We start from the raw sequence: 23,136 nt of genomic DNA, 5'->3' as shown, positions 1-23,136 counted from the left end.
ATCACATTCGATATAGGTTAAATTCTGTTACATGGTAAGTAAGGTTGATGGAAATGATGTCCTTGGAGTCTTATAACTCATGTGTAGGACAACCTACTTCTCTAATCCGTAAAGAACGATCGCAGCTCAGCGATCGAACAAAGCAAAGAACAACTCATCTATGTAAAGGGTTGGATTATGTCATAAAATTGAAAGCTAATTTTATTTATTTATCTGCGTCATCGATGTCTTCTTCTTCCTCTTCTTTTGGCACAACAACTGTTGTCGGTCAAAGTCTGCGCCTGTGCCCACTAAGTGGGCTTGGCTTTCAGTGACTTGCTGATAACACATAGGAGGATACCCGAGAAACATTTCCTATAGCTTTTTATGTCTAAAGAATGCTTTACTATGAGTGTACTAAGCCTTATAGTTTTAACATATCTTTTAAAGATGCTTAACATTCTATAAAGTTGTTAAACCGTTACAACGTTCTAAAGGCGATTATAAGACTGTCTTATAAGACTTAAAAGATGCCTGGCTTTAACCATCCAGTAAACGTATTCTTAAGCTTGTTTTAAGACTCGTTATTTGAGACTGGGACATCAAGATCAACTGATCTTATTAAATGCTTATTAAGTCTTGAATAAAGGGAACTTGGAACAAACTATTCAGGCTGTATCTGAGATACACTATTAACGCAAGTCGTCAAGAAGCGGTTTTCAGCCATTATATATTTAAGTTTCTTTTCCTTTTGCTTGCAGTGGGTTGGTTATTATTCAATCATGTTGCTCTTAACTGATATTGTATCAATCCTTGCTACGAGGGGACGGTCCATTCTAGGCTTGAACCCATGAACCCATGACGGGCATGTTATTGAGTCGTACTAGTTGCCGACTGTACCACCAGACCGGCTCCACACTCCAAATCGATGTCTACTTCAACACCTTGCAGCAGTAACATTACATTGTATTTAGTTGAGTTCAACTAGCTCTTCCTTGTATTTTCAAGCTTTGTCAACGCTTTTCAAAGTCATTGCAAGTTGCACGCACAACTCCAATCGTCATTTCGGTCATTAAATCTTCTGCAAATGCACGATGCTTTAATTCGTCCTTACTCAAATGCTTAATGGTGTCGATCTTTCCTAGCATATAGGCTTCAAAGATGGAAAAAAACTGCACGCCATACAGATGACTTGTTGAAAATGAAGGCAAATTCCTTATCCTGGGGACTGGAGCTGAATCCTGCTGCAAGCAAAAACTGTTTTCCATAAACTATTTTAGTACAAGGTTTGAAATGGCTTTTGAAAATGTGTTGCAAACAGTACTAATTGCTTAGTTTTACGCCTCTGTCAATGTCTTTTTGTCGATACAGCACCCCAAACTAACTCAGGTGATGGATTTTGATATCGTTCGACTGTAATTTGAATGGTAGGGTATATCAAGGAGACATGTTCCATAAATACAATAATTTGGCTTGCTCAAAGTTACCTCCAAAGAAATAATTTTTTTGTAAAGCCTAATTTGTGTGCTTTTTTAGCAGTTCTGTAATTAATTGCAGAATTATCATCCGGACGAAACGATCAAATTGGCTATTGATGTTTCGCTATCAAACTGTTCAGTTAGACGACAACCAATTGTAGTGTGGGTACAGTTGAAGAAGGCTTAAAAAGATATAATAAATATATGAATTGATCGTACATGACAATTCCAGATTGGATTAATTATAAGCAAAATAAACTTCCAAATTAATAATGACCTTCCGCCGAGTCCTCCTTTACTAAACCCGTCGAATTGCCCGTCGGATGGCCATCTTTTTTCCTCCCCATAACGACCCCCTCTCCCTGCAGGGAAAGAAAGGTCACGCGTCCTGATGATGATAATAGATAGGATTCGGTAGCAGAACGATGGCTAGGATTTCTATCGGCCCTAGCCATCGTGCATCCTTCCTCTTACACCCAGTAGTGAATGAATCCACGATAATGAAGGCTTTCCCACTTTTCCATCGCTTTTCAATTAAACAGATTTTCCACTCCGTCTACTCTGGCCATTGATTACGGGAGGGTTTCTATGTGTGTGTATTCCCAAGCCCTAAAAACCGACCAACAGCGACGAAGCGACGGGCGGTGGTTGAGGTTTTGTTTGGTAAATATTTGTCTGCCATGCGTCGCTTGACTGCAACTGCTGACGAGAAAATGAATGCATGTTGATAACAACAATGTTGCCGGGAAGGGGATGTAACGTTTTGTCGGCAATGAAGGATACATTGTCGGTTATAGATAAACACGCTATTTTTCGAAACGCGTGGGTTCAAGATCGCGAGTTTATTGCTTGGACACGAGTTGGAAGGGTTCGTTTAGTAGCAGATCGATAGCGGTCTCACAAACGTGCACAGTGGAACTTTGTAGTCTGTTTAATCTACATTGTTTCGTTTAAATGTGCTCCTTTTTGTATTCATTAGGTCAAATATTATTGAGAAATTCTCTCTGCTTCTCTCCCAAAACCATGCTCAAATAACGCTCTAAACCTCTAAACAGCCATTGCATTGTCCGTGTGAAGGGTCGCGTGAAAACCCGTGCCGATGGGATTCATTTCAAAGCCTTTCTAGCCGAACTGAGCTACCATAATTATTGGATTAATGTACAACCATAATAATAGAGCACGGCACGGTGGTCCCACCGGTGGTTGCTGTCGATGTATCGAAAGCGAAAGGCCACCGTTTAACACTTTAAGCGCCGCGTCATATGAAATCGCACGACGGCTTTGTTCACCGCTCAGCTCTGTATCTGACGCTCACCAATTCTCTTGATAACGAATGAGGTAGGAAAGAGAGAACGAGAACGACATGTGCTACGCCGTTATCGAAATGAAACAAAAGAGTGATAATAGTCGCACGAACAATTGTCGCTCTCATCGCTCTCTTGTCATGCGCTACGTGCTCACTCGCAAACTGTGACGTCAGGCCGGCGGTCAAAGTGTTAACGGATTATTCTGCACCGCAAAAAGGAGAGGAGACCGGGAGGATGGATGGAAAAAGGCTCAGCATTCGTGTGGTTTGTTGTCGGTGCAATGTTTGACATCAAGTTGACTCGCGTATCACGTTACAGCAGCACAATCCAGCACCAAAAACCCCCCCGGCCCAGTAATCGAGCCACTTCACAAGTGGTGTCGAGTTGTTGGTCGAGACATTGGCACCAGCGGGAGGGATTTATTACTTGCGACTAACTTCCCAGTGCACCGATGTTTTGTAAATATTGATTAATTATGCACGTTCGTAGGTCCAAAGGTCCAAGCGAGAAGGAGCAAGCGGGACCTTTCGGCATTGCTGTGTCCTTGTGACTTTGTGGGAAAGTACACCGGGAATGGGTTTCGAGTGGGGCTCTCTTAACCGAATGTCACCACGACTCGCACCACTTCAACGGTGACTCCTTTGCATGTCACCAGCGCCTGTTGCTGCTACTGCTGCTGTTGGCATTTGTTTGGTGCAGTTTTCTTAGCACAAAACGTGAACCCCTTTTTCAAGCAGCCCTATCAATGTCAACTCAAGCTGCTGCTGCTCAATCGGGAAGATGGAGGAGGCTTTCGCCTTTCTTGAAAAGGTGAATTTTCCCACATTCAAATGTACTGGTGACTTTCTTACTTTTACGAGTTTTTTACGAGTTTTTTTGTTTTTTGTTTTTTGCTGGTGAAGTGTAAAAAGCTAGTAAAGGAAGGAAATATAAATATTAAATCAATTGGCTCCGTAAATCACAACACAAACGTACGCATTTCAATGGGTGCATTTTAATCAGCACAAGTGAGTAATTATAGACTTTTAGTCAAATTGTAATTTTGATGGGGGTTTTTTCGGTAATAATAAATTTAAAAATGCACACGAAAATGCGTCTCCAAATACCTTCAAAATGTGGCAATCGATAAGGAAAGGGCAAAAGTTAAATGGCAATATAAAGGTAAATGAATGGGATTGCTAGAAACTGTTGGAGTAAAGCAAAGAAATTAGAAAAATAATATGCAAACACAAAAGTCTATAAAACGCCTTTTGTAACTCCAAAATAATCCAAAACTGAATAATAATAGATTAATAATTAGTATATAAAGTAAGAAATGTGAAGAAAGTATGCAAAAATCATACTAAACGTTTGATACCATCTAAACATATACAATAAAAAATGGGAAAATGTGTTGTAAAGAAAACATAAAAATCAACAAATTAAATTAAAAAACGAAACGGTTCCATATAAGAGTGATCCTCTTCCATCCTTCCACCCAAATCTATTCGAACAATGAAGAAAATCTTAATGCATTTAATAGGTTGTTCGATTACGAATTCACCATCAACAACAGACGTTCCTGTTCCCCCCTGCACTGCCCCTGCCCAGGCCAATGGATTAAAGGCCAATCGTGCCGCAATAAAATAACATTTGTTTACACATATCCAAAAATGGCTCGAGCGGAAAGTGGAAGGGAAACCCTCAAAGGACAAGGCCCAACAGGCCCAACGGTGGCTGCCAATTGTTAGCAATCCTTTTGAATGTGATGCGCTGTCCCTGAGCGCTTTGTCAAGGTTTGATCGAATGCCCAGCATTCGAAACGGTGTGGGGGCAGCCAGGGGTGTTTATCAATAAAATTGCCGAAAGTGGCATGGCCATGTGTGTGTGTGTGTGTGCGCTGGCAGGACAGATTTTTTCAGCTGCACCTGGCCTGGTGTTTTGGTGTGGTGAGGATCTTGATCGTGCAAGCCGGTTAAAGCCTGTGCCGCGCACGAGATCGTACGCCGAAAACATGTGAACAATGCGTGTTGCGCTTGCGCTAGCGGATGATTTGTGTAGGATGACTTTTACGTTGGAAAAAAAGGAAAGGAAATTGTACATATTTCTAGCATTTGTAACGAAAAAGAGAAAGGACAAACGCACTCTTCGTTCATCCTCTCTCTCTCTCGGGGTTTTTTTTATATAATTGGCATTAATCGTTTTCCTTTCATTCCTGCCAACAGATCGCCCTTTTATGTTTCTAATTTGACATAATTGCTGCCAGTCACCGAGTGTTGTGTGTGTGTGTGCTTTATGTTCTCGCTTCTTTCTGCCCCGTCTTGAAGAAAAGCCGGACAACAATCGAGCACAATGGAAAAGTGTGACTGTAGAACCACTCGAGGCAGTAGAAAATGGGAAGGAACAGGGCCGAAAGATCAAACCTGATGCTAAGGATTTAGCACAAGTTTGACATGGTCACGGCAGACGTTGCGGCACTCGAAGCCCATTGAAATGGTTGAATTTTTGCAAAAGCGCATAGTCCGGTTTTTTTCTTCACTGTCGTCTTTTAGTTGAATGGAGAAAAAAAACATGGAAAGCCTTCGTACATTGGGCCCGCCGGCTACCTACGCCTGTGCTGTGTCCTGCGCAAGCACACAGAACGAACGCGCAAGCACAAAAGAACAACGCAATCGAAAGGACATCGCCGAATCGTTGCTGCGTAAAGAATTGTGCGCAATTCAGGCCCCGGTCCTGCGCTAACAAAATGGGGATGCTTTTATTGAAACAGACACACGGAACGCAGTCGCACTCATCATTATTTGCTTTAATGCTATTGATTTGGAAATTTAACGCCAAATAAAAAGTACTTAGCACTCGAGGAGAGGACCGTGTGCGCGCGCTGAGGGCGATTGAGGGGAAGATGAGATGAGTTTGGTTGATTCGTTCCGGCTGTATCTAATCGTTGGCAGCTGCGGAACGACGGAAATATGGTGTTGCTTCCCGATCGGTTGCCCATTTTCCGGGAGGACCGTCGTAAATGGGCAACAATTATTTATCAACCAAATCAAAGGAATGAAGCGGGCGAGGTGAAATGTTGGGCGAGGTAAAATGTCTGATCCGTTAAATGGCAACCAAAGTTAATTCCAATGACTGGAAAGCGATAGTTGTAGGTAAAAAAGAGCATTGTTTTGGATTATTTCGTATTCTTACTGTCCCTTAGCATGGATTTGCATTGTTCTGATTCATTTATTTTTATTGTTATTGTTTTTCCTTAAATATTTTAAATAACCTTGAGAAAGATAGTGAGTGTCTGAAGTAAAATGTAAATACATGTATAAGTTAAGTCGATTCAGAACATCACCGTTTAAGGATATTGAATATTTTTTAAATTCAAGACGCAACCACCATTGCCATTTCAAAAAAATGGGAGGAGCCTAATCCTCAACAGGATCTCAATCTCACCCACAGATGGCGCTGTTGAAACGAACGTCAGAAATCAACCCATCGCTATAAATTGGTTTGACATTGGCCGCAACTGTCACAACACACACGCACGCACACGCACACACAAACACACGACCCTTTCCACACCGTTTGGTGCGTTGTTTGTGGTTTGGTGAAAATTTATCTTAAAGTTTGAAGTGTTTTACAAAAGCGACGAAAACTCGGAACGTAGTTTAGTGATATTTGCACTCAGTGGTGCAGTTCTTCCTGATAGCAAGTAAGATTGTGTGCGACGGTGTGCTGAGAGTGTGTTTATTACGTCGTCTTCTGTGCGGAAGGCCGCGCGGCAAACATCATGGCTGCACCGATTGAAATCCCGCTGAGGGACACGGACGAGGTATGATGCCAGGATTTCTGCGAATTTTGTGACGTTCTTCTCGACCGATACTTACTTTCCAACGTTTGCCTTGTCGCATATTCCCACAACAGGTTATAGAGCTCGATCCGGAACAGCTTCCCGAGGGTGAAGAGGTGCTTGGCATCTTGCGGCAGGAGCGCTCCCAGCTCAATACGTGGGTGACGGTCGCGGTAAGTAAAGACCCTTTTTGCACCGGATTTTCGATGGTAATCACCCCTTCCTCCCCCCTTTTCCCCGTTTTCAGTTGGCGTACTACAAGCAAAAGAAAACAGATGATTTCATCAAAATCCTCGAGGCGTCCCGCGTGGACGCCAACATCCATTATCGGGACTTTGAGAAGGACCAGATGCGCGCGTACGATATGCTGGCCGCGTACTACGTGCAGGAAGCCAACCGGGAAAAGTCGAAGGACAAGAAGCGCGACCTGTTCCTGAAGGCGACGCTGCTCTACACGACCGCGGACAAGATCATCATGTACGATCAGAACCATCTGCTCGGTCGTGCGTACTTCTGTCTGCTGGAGGGCGACAAGATGGACCAGGCCGATGCACAGTTCAACTTTGTACTGAACCAATCGCCCTCCAACATACCGTCCCTGCTCGGCAAGGCGTGCATTGCGTTCAACAAGAAGGACTACCGGGGTGCGCTGGCGTTCTACAAGAAGGCGCTTCGGACCAACCCGAACTGTCCGGCCGCGGTACGGCTCGGTATGGGGCACTGCTTTCTGAAGCTGAGCAATCCGGACAAGGCGAAGCTAGCGTTCCAGCGGGCGCTCGACCTCGAGCCGCAGTGCGTTGGTGCGTTGGTCGGGCTGGCCATCCTGAAGCTGAACCTGCACGAGCCCGAATCGAACCGGATGGGCGTGCAGATGCTGTCGAAAGCGTACACGATCGATTCGACCAACCCGATGGTGCTGAACCATCTGGCGAACCATTTCTTCTTCAAGAAGGACTACCAGAAGGTGCAGCACTTGGCGCTGCACGCCTTCCACAACACGGAAAATGAAGCGATGCGTGCGGAAAGCTGCTACCAGCTGGCACGCGCCTTCCACGTGCAGCGCGACTACGATCAGGCGTTCCAGTACTACTATCAGTCGACGCAGTTTGCGCCGGTAAACTTTGTGCTGCCCCACTTTGGTCTCGGACAGATGTACATCTATCGTGGCGATTCGGAAAATGTAAGTCGGGTGCAAAAAGGGTGCGGGATGGACTCGTTCGAATGGCCAGAGCTAACGGGAGGGGGTTTTTGGTTTTGATTGCAGGCTGCACAGTGTTTCGAGAAGGTGCTGAAAGCACAGCCGGGCAATTACGAGACGATGAAGATTTTGGGCTCCCTGTACGCGACTTCCTCCTCGCAGTCGAAGCGTGACATTGCCAAGAACCACCTGAAGAAGGTAACGGAGCAGTTCCCGGACGATGTGGAGGCGTGGATCGAGCTGGCCCAGATCCTCGAGCAGAACGATCTGCAAGGCTCGCTGCAGGCGTACGGCACCGCCACGAGCATCCTGACGGAGAAGGTGAACGCGGACATACCGCCCGAGATACTGAACAACGTGGCCGCCCTGCACTACCGGCTGGGCAATCTGGACGAGGCGATGTCGAAGCTAGAGCAGGCGATCGAGCGGGCCAAGATTGAGGCGCAGCACGACGCCCAGTACTACGATTCCATCTCCGTCTCGATGACGTACAATCTGGCCCGGCTGTACGAAGCGATGGCCGTGTTCGACAAGGCGGACAAGCTGTACAAGGACATCCTGAAGGAGCACCCGAACTACATCGACTGCTACCTGCGGCTGGGGTGTATGGCCCGCGACAAGGGCTTGATTTTCGTGGCGTCCGATTTCTTCAAGGACGCGCTGAAGATTAACATGGAAAACCCGGACACCCGGTCGCTGCTCGGCAACCTGCATCTCGCCAAGATGCAGTGGACGCTGGGCCAGAAGAACTTTGAGACGATTCTGAAGAATCCGGCCACCTCGAGCGACGCCTACTCGCTCATCGCGCTCGGCAACTTTTGGCTGCAAAGCTTGCACCAACCGAACCGGGACAAGGAGAAGGAAAAGAAGCACCAGGAGAAGGCGCTCGCCATCTACAAGCAGGTGCTGCGCAACGATCCGAAGAACATATGGGCGGCGAACGGGATCGGCGCCGTGCTCGCGCACAAGGGCTGCATCATTGAGGCGCGCGACATCTTTGCGCAGGTGCGCGAAGCGACGGCCGACTTTTGCGACGTGTGGATCAACATTGCGCACATCTACGTGGAGCAGAAGCAGTACATTAGCGCGATCCAGATGTACGAAAACTGCCTGAAGAAGTTCTACCGCCACAACAACGTGGAGGTGATGCAGTACCTGGCCCGGGCCTACTTCCGGGCGGGCAAGCTGAAGGAGGCGAAGATGACGCTGCTGAAGGCGCGGCGCGTCGCACCGCAGGACACGGTGCTGCTGTTTAACATTGCGCTCGTGCTGCAGCGGCTCGCCACGTTTGTGCTGCGCGACGAGAAGTCCGTCCTGAGCGTGGTGCTGCAGGCGGTGCACGAGCTCGGGCTGGCGCACAAGTACTTTACCTACCTGTCCGTGCACGGCGACAAGACGCGGTACAACATTGCGCTGGCCGAGACGGAAGCGAACCAGTGCCAGGATCTACTGCAGCAGGCGCAGTACCACGTGTCGCGGGCGCGCAAGATCGACGAAGAGGAGCGCTCGCTGCGCCAGAAGCAGGAGCTGGAGCGGGAAGAGTTCAAGCGCCGCCAGGCGGAGGATCGCCGCCGGATGGAGGAGATGCGCCGCAAGGCGCACGAGGAGATGCTGCTCAAGCGCCAGGAGTACAAGGAGAAGACGAAGAACGCACTGTTCTTTGCCGAGCCGGCGCCGGAGGCGAAGAAAAAGGGCGGCCGTGGACGGAAGGATTACATTTCCGACTCGGATGCAAGCGGCGGTGAGGTTGGTGGGGGTGGTGGTAGCGGCGGAGAGGAGGGCTCGGGAGCGCCCAAGGAGCGGAAGCGCAAGGGCGAGAAGAAGCCGCGCAAATCGCAGGGCGGCGGCGGCAGTCGGAAGCGCAAGGAGAAGGCACGCCGCGGAAGTGGGGGCGATTCGGACAGCGAGGAGGAGGAGGGCGAAGGTTCGCGCAAGCGCAAGAAGAAGGGCGCATCCGGCGGGCAGAAGAAGCGCCAGAAGGCGATGGACGAAGGGCTGTCGCAGAAGCAGAAGGGGCGCATCCTGTCGAAGGCCACCGTGTCGACGAGCGAGTCGGACAGCGACGACAGCCGGCTGAAGATAGCGAGCGGGGACGAGTCGGGCGGTGAGTCGGGCGCGCCGGCAACGAAGCGCAAGCGCCGCATCGCGTCGGACGAAGAAGATTCGGATGGGTCGCAGCGTCGATCGCGGTCCCGGTCGCGGTCCGGGTCGGGCTCACGGTCCCGGTCGCGGTCGGGCTCGGGCAGCCGGGCCGGTAGCCGTGCCGGAAGTGGCTCGCGTAGCCGTAGCCGTTCGCGCAGCCGCTCGCGTAGCCGGTCGGGCAGTGCCAAAGGATCGCGCTCGAGAAGCCGTTCCGGATCGGGCGGAAGTCGCAGCCGTAGCCGGTCGCGTAGCCGCAGCCAGAGCGCTGGAAGCCGTAAGAGCGGCAGCCGTAGCCGCAGCCGCAGCCGCAGCGGAAGCCAGGCAAGCCGGGGAAGTCGCCGGTCCCGTTCGCGGTCCCGCTCGCGGTCTGGATCGCGGTCCAGGTCGCGGTCGGGCTCGGGCAGCAGACAGGCATCGCCGATCTCGCGCAAGTCCGTCTCGGGCTCGGAATCGGAGTGAATGGTTCTTCGTCCACCCTCCGGACGCACGGGTACCAGGGGGTATGGTCGTGGTAGTGTGTGCAGTTTTTAAGTGTAAAGAAGACAGCTAGATTTTAGCAAACCGATCGTATTGAATCGAATAAAGTTAAGCCAACTGGAAACAGCATCCAAACAACGGCGGGTTGTAATTGTAGTTTAGTTTTATTAAAAAATATATATGTATATATGTTTTCCGCCTTCTGTGCCGCCTTCCTTCTCCCTCTCCGCGGCGAAGGAACATTGTACAACAACGCTTCTTTGCCCCGCGGGCGCGGGCAATTCATCAGTTCAACAACCTGTTTTATGTTATGTTTGTTAGAGCTTTTTTAAGCCTTTTTTGGGTGCAATTCCTCTTTACATCAGTTTGCTTTCGTTTTTTTTTCTCTCGTCACGTGCATTCTTCTTCTACACTCACTGTTGACATTTCCCTGCATTAAACCGTTTGTTCCACTTCTCCTTAACACACATAGATGCTAGTTTTTTGTTCTTCTCATTTTTGTAACATTTCTATTTAGCAGTTTTGATGCGTTCGCCTGTCTGTTTTTTGCGGCTGCGACAATAGACCTCTCTGAATTCAAATACAACTTCCGTAATGCTGTACAACAACATAGTAATAGACTCTGGAATGCGTTAAAATGCGTTACTACTCCTTCTGCTCGTCCCTTTAGCTGCCCTTGATTGTTTTGGTGGTTTACAACCCAACAAGTACTTGCCACGTGGCACTAAGCGTCGATACTGACAAACACACACACACACATACGGTTCGTTAATCTCAGGCCCTGCCTGTAGTGTCTCCGTAGCGAGAGAGAGAGTGAGCTTAACACTTAATTCGCTTACCTCTACATCAATTAACCTGTCTAAACGATACACTAAACCTAAGCGAGAGAGCAACTAACTTCCATTTGCCATATCACCTTCCCTTGTATGTACAAACACGTGCGCGGCCACGATGGATGCGCCTTGTCATTCGTGTGCAAGCTTTAAGCCTCGGTTTAAAGCTTAGTCGGATGGTTTCGTTGCAGCAGGCGGGAAAAGGACAGGAACTTGCTGGCAAAGCTGCGCCGCTTGATCCGCCGTGAACCGTCGACACCGGCCGCTCCGCCTAGGCTGAGCCCGATCCCACCGCCAACACCTCCTCCGCCTCCGCCTCCTCCTCCTCCTCCCCCACCACCACCACCTTTCTGGTGGATTTGGTTCACGTTCTCATCCAGGCTGCGGAGGTCCTTTTCCAGCGACATGAGCGATATCTCCTCCGGCAGGTTGGAGTGCGAGTTGGAAAACTTGATGTGCGGGTTGAGGTTCCGCTGGTGGCCATTGTGATGGTTGAAGGTGGACGACCGCTGAAAGTACACAGAGCCTTCCCTGCAAACAGAGCGGAAAGGAAAAGAGCAATCCAACAGAAAAAAGAAAGAGAAACAGCAAATGATCAACAGATGGTTTCAGCATGTTTTTTTTTTCTTTTCAATATTTAATGGTTTCAGGGCATCTACGATAGAAGGATTTGTTCTCTGGTTCCCCTTTTTTTGATGGCCATTGAACACGAACACAATATGTCTAGCGTTAAAGAAGTGCGCTGATGCGAAAATGATGAGATCGCATCAGTTGTGCAAAGTCAGCCCTGTGTGGATGTGTGTGTTAGTGTAGATCAACATAATCCATATCACGGCGTGGCACCCCTTTTCTAGCTTGCCAAGCAAACGCCCAACCGATGAAGTGCACGACTAACAGAAGCTTCGGGTACATGTGATGCGATAACGAAATTGAACTTCACATCCCTTTGTGGCAGCGTCTAAAATCAATCAGCGTAAAAGCGAAACAACCAAGCAAAGAAACGCGCGTTCTCGAAATAATTTCCACATTACACGGTGTAACTATAGTTTGATGTACGGCGTAATTGATTTTTGCACAAAGTACTACAGCACTGATGGTGAACTGTCCGTGTTGTCAAAGAACTCTCTTTCTTTCCCCCACAAAACACGCTTTTAACGGCGTGAAATGCATTAAAACTGTCACCATACTGTACTGCGCGTTGCATACTTTGGGGCGCCTTTTGGCAGCGAAGCGCAAGACAGCACAACACAGAACGCCTAAAGCTATGCAAATCGCAATGACAAAGTTGTTTCGTTTATGGTTTTGTTAATGGTTCGCATTTCACTCCGTCTATTAACCTTTTTCTGTGATCCTTTTAAGCCACTGTTCTGTTCCTTTCCCCCAAAACACTCAGGAGCAGAAGCATTAAAGGGATAGCCGGCAAGCGGGACAAGATGCTCTTTGTTGGTCTGATAAGCGGAATGATGTCCCAGCAGGTTGGTGTTGGTGTAATTTCTGGGGGTTTGCTTGCTTAACGCGTGAGCTTTTTATGCAACTGAGCTGATCAAAAGATTTGGCCAATCCTTTCGGTGCCTTTTCTTTGGCACATCTAAAAGGGAAAGTGTGGTAATTGTTGGGCGTGCGACGATCGGTCCTTCGAGGTAGTGAGCACCAGATGGTGCTTCCGCAGCGGTTTGGATGGTAAGTAGAAATGAAGGGAGTTTGGATGGCCATCCATGCGATTGTGGGCTTTTCATCCCAGCGGATATCCGCTAGTCCCTTTTTTATATTGTTTTTGAGTCTAGCAGAGAAAGCAGGATAACGGCAGAACTCAACCCTTCGTCCCCTTGTAGCGAGGAAAATGAAAAATATTTCCAAGAAATTCCGCCAAAGATAACGTGCATGTTATCCTTGGGCGGTTGGCCTTCGTTCCATGTTCCAGACAACAACAATAATATACAAGCTACATTAGGAGAGGAGATAGGTAAGATAAGCAAGATTGTTTTCTACGGTAGCGGAGGTTGGTTTCATCTGGGCAACACACACACACAAGCGGCAACACAAAAAGGTAACGGGTAAAATATGAAAACGCTGTAACGAAAGCACTAAAAGCAGAAAAATACGACCATTCAAGAGCAGCATATCACACATCGCATCGCGCAAACAACGACAAAGACCGGCCAGCTCACACGAAGCCGGCAATGGGTGATAATGGTCGTTACGCTCATTTTATCTTTTAATCATAAGTTCCGCCACAATGTGTGGACGACGACGGGTGCATGGAGGATATCGTGGTAATTGAAATTGCTTGTGAGGTTTTCCACCTTCCACCGAGCGACAATCATATGTTTCCATTAAAGTTGTACCGTAGCGTAGGCACTTAATGAAGGGACGGAAGCAACGGGTCAAACCCGCCAAGGCAAGACCACGCGGGAGAAGTTTTGCGTCTCCGAATTGGAAGGAAGTTTTGTGCATATTTTCTTTTGCATCTCGCAAGCTCGAGCTGTGATTCCATCACGATGGAAGACAAACTTTGGTCCCGGATAACACTTTTCTGTTTCACTGGCACAAGGAAACCATTTGTTCGGATCAAAAGGGGCACGTGACAGAAAGCGCACCAACTTTGCACCGAAACACAAACGCTCTCGAGCGTCGCACATAAAGGGAAAGTTGTTATCAAAAATTGCCCCCCCCCCCCCCATCGTTAGGGGCAGCAAAAGTTGAGTCCTTTTCATCCATCTATCAACCCGTTTTGCATGCGGTTTTGTTAATGGGAGGGATTGCGTTTCCGGCAAGGGATTTTGTTCGCCGTAGCGTTGTGGTGTTTTCTTTTGAAGCAAAGTTGGAGTTGATTGTTTTTTTTGTGTATCGATGATCTCTCACGGCCACTTTTACAACTGGACCACGGCCAGGAAGCTCAAAGAGAAGCGATAACGTCGTATTGGATGATATTGGATGGGACGCAATTAGCAATCGATTCCATTTAGCAAGCAAGAGCTCCGAGGTAGCTTAAGAGCTCTTACCCAGCTAATTATGGTTGCTAATTCGACAAGTTTGTGCGTCGTCATCGTTATCATTGTCATCCGCCCCGCCAAAGAACTGTTAATGTAATGCCAACGACATGTTCGGAAAACTACTTCTTCGCATTTACGGTATGGTCATTGATTTCCTTTGATGGAATTAGTCCGAATCGACGAAAGCCACGCTGAAGGAAACATAAGCAGCATTAACAAGGACATGATACGGTGGTTTTGGGTTGTAGGTTGCATAACTTGAGGCGTTTTTGCCCACTTGCTACTCCCCCTTAAAGTATGCAAATTGATTGTTTGTAGCATAGCGTAATTAGCTAAAGTAGTATTCTTTCTCCCGTGGCGGTCCCGTAGTACACTCGTCAACTCGAACGACTCAATAACATGCCCGTCATGGGTTCAACCCTAGAATGGACCGTCCTCCCGTAGCAAGGATTGACTCTCCGGCTGCGTGGTACTGAATTAAGTCTCGAAAGCCTGTATAAACTGGCATATCCGCGTAGGACGTTACGCCAAAGAAGAGTATTCTTTCTGGCGTTTGCGTGAAGCGCCTAAAGGTATGCAAAGCTGCTCTGCAATTTCAATTTAAGAGGATGCATGTTTGACAAAAGGTAAAAATTTGAAGCAAAAGCAACTTAAACGTTACCTATCCCTCCAGAATGTCTTCTAATCGATCTAACCAGCGGGGAATAGCTATAGCATGAAGTAGAATACTATTTCAGGGACAAAATCATACCCATCCTCCGTGGGCTGCATTGGGCATTTCTCAAGAACCCTCTTTACTGATTCCATTCACGACTTTGCTCGGCCGCTCGTTCGGAAGACACTTTAGGCAATGGAGCAACAGCATTGGCTGCATCCCATTCCCAACGTGCGTAACTGCCGAACGAATGGTCATTCCGTGCTACGAGTGTTGCATAAGCACAGGCGTTAATGTGCCGCCTTCGGATTCGAACGAGCACGCATCAATCTAATGGCACCCGGAGCCCCACAATCCATTTGTTTAACTTTACCCATAAAGTCCCAAACTCGAGAACGCTGGTCAACACTTAGAAGCAAGCGACGAACGCCATAGCCATATATATGCACACATAGAGACGCACAGCACACATAGCAGCGAAGCGACGGCAATGCAGCACTAGCGCGGGGCAACACCGAAACTAGAGCCATCGAGCGTATATGTACCTTACATGTTGATTGTACTGATTGCGTCGCTGTCGTATCGGCACCAGGTGAAACGCACCGTAAATCAGCGGGTTGATCAGGCTGTTCGACATGCCGAAGAAGAAGATGCCCGACTGCAGATCCTCGCCGAACTGTAAGCGCGGTGGAGAGAGAGGGCGGGAAACAGGCTGTTAGTAAACATTGGCGCACGGACAAACCCCTTCAACCGGGAGGGGGTGAGGAGGCACTTACACGCTCGGTCGGATTCAGGAACATGAATATCAGCATCATGATGTAGTACGGTGTCCAGCACACGACGAATGCCACCACGATGACGACGGATATCCGGAGGGACTTCATCTTCGCCTTGTGTATCAGCCGCTGACGGTTCGTGTCGGAGCGCCGATAGTACGTCGTCCGGTCGACGGCCGACGTATCGATGCGGAAGATTTTTTCACTACCTGTAAAACGTTCGCGAGAAGAAAATATGGTTCAGAGTAAGGCACGAAAAAACAACCCACCAGAGGAACATTAAACCCACTAAAAGACAAGCCCAAAGCAACAACAAAAAAGAAGAACAGGAAGCTTTCTGTTGTGTGTATTTTTGGAGGGTGAAACCGTCCCGAGCGAGGTAGCGCTTCCAATGATAGCCATTTGAAGCGAAAACGGAATCATCTTCTCGCCTGCCGCACATACAAAAAAAAAACGGATCGATTCCGTGATGCGATGCCAATTTTTGGCAATAATTTATGGAATGGTTTAGGTTATGCTGTGGTTTGGCGGAAATGGACGTCCCAAAAGAGAGGCCGAAAAAGAAGGCAGCTTAATGGCACCCGGGATCGTGAGCCCGGTAGCCCGGACGATACACATCCTGGGCTGGGTGTATCGTTCGTTGCGGGGAAGATTACAACATTACCGGTCAAAGCAGGCGCTGCAACACACCATCAACCATCGGCATGATGCAGAATGATTGAAAAAATACGTTAATCTTTGCGGTGGGGAGATGATTTATATTAAACGAAAATTTATACGATTGCAAATGGACACTACTTGGTGTTGAGGAATCGTTTGATTTTCGTTTGGATCGTACAACTGTACCGTTTGAAGATTCATTAAACTAATTTAGCACGTTCCGGCGCTCCTCTGATTCCGACACGCCTCGTGTACAGGTGTTAGTCATAAAAATGATCCTCACACTGAGCTTGATTACATTCCGTTCTGGGAAAGTTTAATATCCTTGCGGACATGTGCACACCGCCCCGTTGTGGCGTGCAGGTCTCACACGTGCTGCATTTACGCTGTGAGTTCGACACATTCCGCCAGCCACCAGAACGGCATGCATAACTCTGTTCCGAGAGGGTCACAAGGGTGGAGCAGTTTGTTATGATAAACATTTACAAAAAAGTGAACCTATCTCATTCTCAGTGAAAAGGAAACTGTTTATTAATTAATTACGATACCGTGAAGCGCTAGCAACCGGGAACGTGCACGTAAAAATATCTGAAAGAGTTCTATTTTCGGAAGCACTGCAAGCGCTACCATCCACCGAAACACTTTTGCTCGCACGCCTTTCTACAGGCTTTACAATGGCATATCTTTTTTTTGTTTTTTTTTTCGTTGTGGCTTCCTTCCGTACCGGCCCGTTTGTACCTGTGCGGAAATTTAATTTACTATACGCACGCACAGCATATTGCCTCTGGCGCAAGCGGGAAATATGGCCTGGAAATGTCAAACTTTGCAAGGCGTGTCGTATTTCATGATGCTGTCGGTGGCTGGATGGATGCAAAGATGGAAAAAAGGTGGCGTGCCGTAGCAACCGGAAGAAAAACACACACAAACACACACAGCATCTAGTGCGCGCAATGGGGAAAACGCAACGAGAATTTTAAGCCGCAATGCTAAGAGACACGTTTAGCCACGTTGTGCTGTCAACTCGAAGCGGGAATTATGCTAACCAAACCCGAGGCTGGGAAAGCACCAAGCAATTTAAAAGCCAGAACCAACCATTACCCATTGCCGACCGGAAAGGACAATCTGCATCTGCGTGGAGGGGGAGTGGTACCACCTAAAGTCGTCTCAAGTCGTCTGCGGGTACCATATTCTTGCCGCTTGTTAATACACGGCGCCGGTACTTGCCTTGCACGGTGCAGATGCGTGGTGGAAAATTTATGGACGTAGATCAGTTTCCGTCATCGTTTTCCACCACCGTTCAGACTGGTCTGGTCACTGAAAATGTGTGTGTGTGTGTGTGTGTGTGTGTGTGTGTGTGTGTGTGTGTGTGTGTGTGTGTGTGAGCGTCGAGACAAATGTGGCTGCCTAAGCGCTTTCTCGAGTAATGCCACCGGGACGCCATTAACCTTTCGGAACGATTTCGCAGCATTCCATTGACCGAGCGTCTACAATTTTGTACAATTTTCAAACCATTTGCATGAAGTTGGAGCGGTGGTGTGGAGAACGAAATTTGATTTTCCACTCACGGATGAGTTACGGGGAATTCTGGTAGAATTCTTATGAATCAAGTGCTGACGTTTGCCGTGAAACGAGCGTGTCTCGAGCAGTGAAAGTTTCATCACATTCGTTTATCGAATTAAGGAGTGTGGCACAATTCCCCATCACTAACCATTTGCTGACAGGTTTTGAGAAGATTTGAGACCTCAAATGAGTTCCACTGAGAGTTTGTACGCGGGCTAACCCGATTAACACACGCTTGAGGTGAGCGGTGGTGTGAGAAACTTTGCCTAAAGTAATACAGGGTTTTCCACGAATTCTCATAGCCGTGGGACACTTAATGAACTCTTTCTAACGTGAAATGAACTTAATGTAATGGGAATTGGACTCTATAGCAGCCTTGTTGAACAAATCCAATAAGAATTTCGAAGGAGCCTGTCCAAAAAGGGTGCCATAGAGTCCAGCAGGAAAGAGTCAAGGAAGTGTCCCACAACTATGAGAACCCCAGGAAAACCCTGTAACTCACTGCTGTGACGGTGGTGGTACACACACACACTCGTGCTTTTACAATGTTGGAGGCATGTGCGTGTACCGCAACACAATTTCATATTCAAAAGCTGCCGAAAAGGCTTACACTTTGTGATACAGTTATAAATAAAGCGGTCGGTCGGTCGGTCGGTGGTACCGCACGCTTCATAAATATAAGAACAAAACGGTCAAATTAAATTACGTGCCACGAAAGCAGCCGGAGAGCGGCATGCAATAAATCATTTATCATGCGACGAACTACTATGAAGATACTAGGAAGAGAAAAAAAAAAACAAACTTGCTATGGTGAGCCACAAAATTTGATTAGGGGCATGGGCCCGGAGGCCCGTACACAATCCTATTCACTGTCAACAAGTAAATCCAGCCCGGGTGAGAGATGTCAGCGCGAAGCGGGAAATATTGAAAATGGGGGAAACGCTTTGATATGAGTATGATTGATTTTTATTCATTTCCGCATACCTCCCCTCACCACCACACATTTGCAGCCTATGTCTATTACACTATAATAATCGGATTATGCGGCATTTTGCCAAAAAACACTCACACACACACACAGCCATCGTGTGCGCCGAAACGTACCAGGCGGCTCCATCGGCAAGCGTGACTCGGGGCGGGACCGACCGTGTGCCGGAGTCGCTGTTTGTAAATACGATGCCTCAATATTCGCTTTCGGGTGTGTGTGTGTGTGTGTGTGTCAAAAATGGAAAAGGCACAAGTTTGCGTTTTTAATACAATTTTCACTCCTTTTTCGCACCTTTTTTCTTTACGGGGGATTTCGAGGAAGGCAACATGTACACATTTTACACACACAAAAAAACGAGCTCAAAGTGTTGGTTTTGATTTTTCCTAGGAATCGAAATCGAAATACGATTCGATCGAAAAATAATCTAATTTATGCTACTGTCTCACACAAACATGTCAGGCGCATTCGGCGGAAAACAGCCTGCTGAGTGAATGCTGCAATAACTTATCCAAGCGTTTGGCGCCTGTTGCAGCGACAATTTGTTCTGCAATTGTGTAAACGAACGCTCGTACGTAGAATCGACACGCAAAGCGATGCTTTACTGAAAGTGTAAGGGTACGCCTCGCACGAGTATCTGTAGCGCCATTTTTATATCCCTTTTTTGGTGCTCCCTGTCCGCAAGCTGTTGAGCTGCGCGCGGTGCTGTGTGCGGGGCGATGGGTTTCGAACATAAATAAGTGTCAGCAGCAACGAATCCGGGTCTGGGCGAGGCAGATTTCCCTTCCCGCTCTTCCCTCGCGCTCCTGCTTGTGCGCTGGAATTATAAAGTTCCCCGGGAAAGGTTAAAGAATGTCGGCGAAGAAAGTTTCCACACATCCACGCTCCACGGACGCGTTTCGGATGATGCGATTCCCGGCTGTACGCGGGTGAATTTGTATCCCTGCGCGTGCGAGTGCATGCATGTATGTGTACAGGAATGTGGATAAAGGAACATATTGTAACAGACAGTTTGTAAAGTGCGCACAGCATAAAACAACAATCCATCCCCCCCACATCCAGATACAGATAAAAACGAGAGGCAAACATTTCGGATAAAACTAAAAATAGAACATACATTCGCTGTAGTATGCGTACGAGCGTAACAGTGAGTGAGGGGTTTGGCTCTCGTACGTCTTTAGTGCGAGAAACTGTGTGTGTTTGTGTGACTCGTAGCATTGTCCTTCACCCTGCGTGTGCCATTCCCGACGCTCCCGGAAACAGATGGTGTGTGTGTGTGTGTGGTTGATATATTTTTGGTCCACTTCAGCTGTTGCTGGTTATGTTAGGCTTGCTTCCTTGATTTATTGGCCGAATTCTAGGAAAATGAGCCAACCGGGGACGTCCATTTTTACACGGTTTTTGCTGACCTTTTTTTTTGTGTTGAACTTTCCCGAGACGCATAGTGTCGACATATGGGGAAGATTAGGTGAGTTTGGACATTTTCCGAGAACGGTCCCGATCTGACCCTCGGGGAGTAGTGGTATGAATTTACATCGACCCGCACGGCGTGTTGCAAAAACTTTATTTGCTTCGACGCTTTGTGCTACACACTCATGGTTGGCTTAGCTTGGTCGGGTTCGTAATTAGAAAGTATAATTCCTTATGAATTTCAAATGAATTTTTAACCCATTTTGGACGCATTTTTGCATAGCTTCTTGAAATTATTTTGCCGATGTCAGCATTCAACACTTTCCAAACCACAGTAACATTCTCTCCTAACGTATGGACACAGGTTTTTTAGGGATAGATTTCTACTCTTACCTGCAGAAAGCTTTTAAAAGAATACGTTCCAAAAAAGCACCAACCGTTGAGGTAAAAAGTGTCGAACGAATTTCCAGCAACCATTCTGGTGTGTGAAACGGCGTGTCGTACATTTCAATTATCGTTGTCTTTACTTCCAGCTCGGTGCATATGTTGAGCGCTGCACCATCATTCAGACAGCAACAGCTTTTAGCTTCCAGGTAAAAGTTAATTGAAATGGAAGCGTACGGTTGTATTACACAGTAGGAAAAAAGACCCGTAGGAAAAAGAAAAGCGTGTTGCATGCATGCACCGAAACTGACCAGGTGCAACCTAGCTGTTGCTGCACCATTTCACCGTTTGACAGTGCCGATTGATTGGCCTTCGTTGCTGCACTGGTTGTCGATGGATATTGTTGCGTCCAGCAGCAGGAGATGATTGATTTAACAGCTGGTGAGAGATCATTGGCATAGTAAAATCTTAGAAAGTGAGCATTTTACTGCTGCGACAACGCGACCATTGAACTAACACTTTTGGATACCAATAGGGTGGCTCTAGTACCAGTAAATCGCTTCGCTTTGCTATGATGATCGAGACAGTTTCAGTGAAAGTTTCAACTATTTTAAGGAAATTACATTTTCCACCAATTTAGTATGGACAGACTGGTGATACTGTTAGTTCGAGGATTTGAGCATGTTACTCTCTTTTTTATGGGCCATTTGGGAGAATCGTTTGTCGCATAATACTTAAAGTGTTGTTCTGGTGAAGCCCCCCGCTTTTGCGCTTCATCACAGAAAAAGGGGACCAATATAGATTGGCCCGGGTCGGCAAAAAAACCCACTCCCGGTGATGATATGGCATTAATTTGTCGGATCAAATTGCCCCACTGCCTGCTTGCCCTTCGGCGTTGTCGCCCGGTTTGTAAATGGTAGGACACGCCACTCCCAAGCGTAGAAAAAGGTATGCCGGACGTCCAATGCAAACGACGAACGTCCCTTTTGCTGATTGATGGAGTCTGCGATGGAGCTTTGGATCGGGTGCAAATCGGGTGAAAACGAAACGGTTATGAATAGGCTTTTTTCGGTTGTCTAGGAAGAAAAAGATTGGGCCACTGACGTAACCTAAATAAACCCGAATGGGAACGGGGGAAAAGGTTCTGGATGGTTACCCGAAAAGGTTGAAATCGAGAACGCTTTAAGGAGTATGTAGCAAAGCATGCGGGATGGACTTCTGTGCTTCCGATGTGCCGAGCCTGGCACAGGAATGAATTCATTATTGCAAAAAGGTCAGTTTACAATCGCAAGCTCTGTTGTTTGCGTTGTGCCTTGCCTGCCCCTGTACAGCAAACCGTGCCATCGAGCAGCAGCTGAACCAGGGCCATGGTCCTTTGTGTGCAGTGCAGTGGCGTGCGGAGAGCAAATAAAAATTACACAATTTGCACCAACCGAAGCAGCTGTAGGGTGTGGAATCCTTCTCGGGAGGGAAATTGCAAGAGGGAAGTTGTTTACCGGGTTCGGAATGGAAAGCTAGGCGAAGCGTTCACCTTGATCGGTCCATAACCCAGCGATCTTTTACACTCTCACCTAGCCTGAAGCCGAGACTGATTCCTCGAAACAAGGGGCGAATGGTTTTTGGTAAGCGTTTGTTAATAATTTCCCAAGCAAAAACCACTTCTTTAATTAAAAACCCAATCCAATAGTGCGTAGTACTTGAGAAGTGTTTGTAAAAGAGAAACGTTCCTACAATAGACAGACCGAATTTCTGTCTAACTCGCTCGATCTTTTTGTGCTGGCATCTTAGCTGGAAAAGGTGCAGCCGAGCGAGTGAAGGACAGCGGTTATGCTCTAATGGCTTGAAGGCTAATTTTCCAACAGTGCAGAAAGCAAACATTTCTTTGAAATAGTTCAAATTGCTCAGTGTTTTTTTTATAACAAACGTTCTGTAATGCGGATTGCCTACATTAGGGCGGATTTGAAAATCCTTCAGACAATTTGTCTGGGAAGCGCAAGTGATGCAATGAAGTATTTTTGTATCTTTCTTGAAACAAATTAATTAATTTGCAACAAATAGCAAAGCACACAACCATGCAATCACACACACAGAGGTCTTGCTTAGTATTTTATGAGTACGATTTCGAGTGGAGTTTACTATCTCCAGTGGCGAGTGAAATGGCGTGCACAAGAAGCTTCCCGCATCTGGTTGCTCCACAGCCATCCGTGGGGGGGTCGTGTGTTTCGTGCAATCAACGCATCATTAAACCATTGCTACAAGCAACACGGTATTGTGCTGCTTTCGGTGGCATTTTCTACCAACGTGAAAACAACACCATTAAACCAGAAAGTATTGTGCTGCCCACGTGTCGTGAGTGGGCCTCATTTCGTGCCAATAGAACTAATTAATGACAGCCGCTCATGCTCGACCGCGTGATGGATGGTGTGTCACGGTCTGAGGTTAGATAGCGAAAATCGTTTCGTTTGCGCCCGCGTTTCGC

At 47.4% G+C, this 23,136-nt stretch overlaps 2 protein-coding genes across 3 annotated transcripts in view; one reads left to right on the top strand and one right to left on the bottom strand.

Annotated features, from left to right (window-relative positions):
* The first annotated feature begins 6,283 nt into the window (after positions 1-6,283).
* On the top strand, positions 6,284-10,536 carry LOC1281609 (RNA polymerase-associated protein CTR9 homolog). The gene is made up of 4 exons (XM_321554.2): positions 6,284-6,566; positions 6,659-6,757; positions 6,832-7,764; positions 7,849-10,536. Exons 1-4 carry the CDS (start codon positions 6,525-6,527, stop codon positions 10,381-10,383), a joined length of 3,609 nt encoding a protein of 1,202 aa, XP_321554.2. The 5' UTR covers positions 6,284-6,524; the 3' UTR covers positions 10,384-10,536.
* Positions 10,537-10,546: 10 nt separating this feature from the next.
* The window catches only part of LOC1281610 (gonadotropin-releasing hormone receptor), a 37,486-nt gene continuing 24,896 nt past the window's right edge, over positions 10,547-23,136 (bottom strand). Inside the window, exons 4-6 of one of the 2 annotated variants that reach the window (XM_061649656.1) lie at positions 15,659-15,867; positions 15,433-15,558; positions 10,547-11,765 (exon numbers count right to left, since the gene is read on the bottom strand). In XM_061649656.1, the coding sequence (XP_061505640.1) occupies positions 11,607-11,765; positions 15,433-15,558; positions 15,659-15,867 (494 nt within the window). In that variant the 3' untranslated portion in view covers positions 10,547-11,606. Of the gene's footprint in view, positions 11,766-15,427; positions 15,559-15,658; positions 15,868-23,136 lie in introns of both variants that reach the window. The other variant, XM_061649655.1, reaches the window with a different exon arrangement.

Source organism: Anopheles gambiae, chromosome 2, assembly GCF_943734735.2.
Source record: "Anopheles gambiae chromosome 2, idAnoGambNW_F1_1, whole genome shotgun sequence".
NCBI lineage: Eukaryota > Metazoa > Arthropoda > Insecta > Diptera > Culicidae > Anopheles > Anopheles gambiae.
Note: the sequence above shows the minus strand (reverse complement) of the source record. Positions and strands in the feature narration are given on the sequence as shown.

Excerpts from the sequence above, each read along its gene's own strand:
- LOC1281609 (XM_321554.2), top strand. The coding sequence starts at position 6,525 with ATGGCTGCACCGATTGAAATCCCGCTGAGGGACACGGACGAG. Across the intron at positions 6,567-6,658 it reads CGCTGAGGGACACGGACGAG|GTTATAGAGCTCGATCCGGA; the intron begins GTATGATGCCAG and ends TTCCCACAACAG. Across the intron at positions 6,758-6,831 it reads ATACGTGGGTGACGGTCGCG|TTGGCGTACTACAAGCAAAA; the intron begins GTAAGTAAAGAC and ends CCCCGTTTTCAG.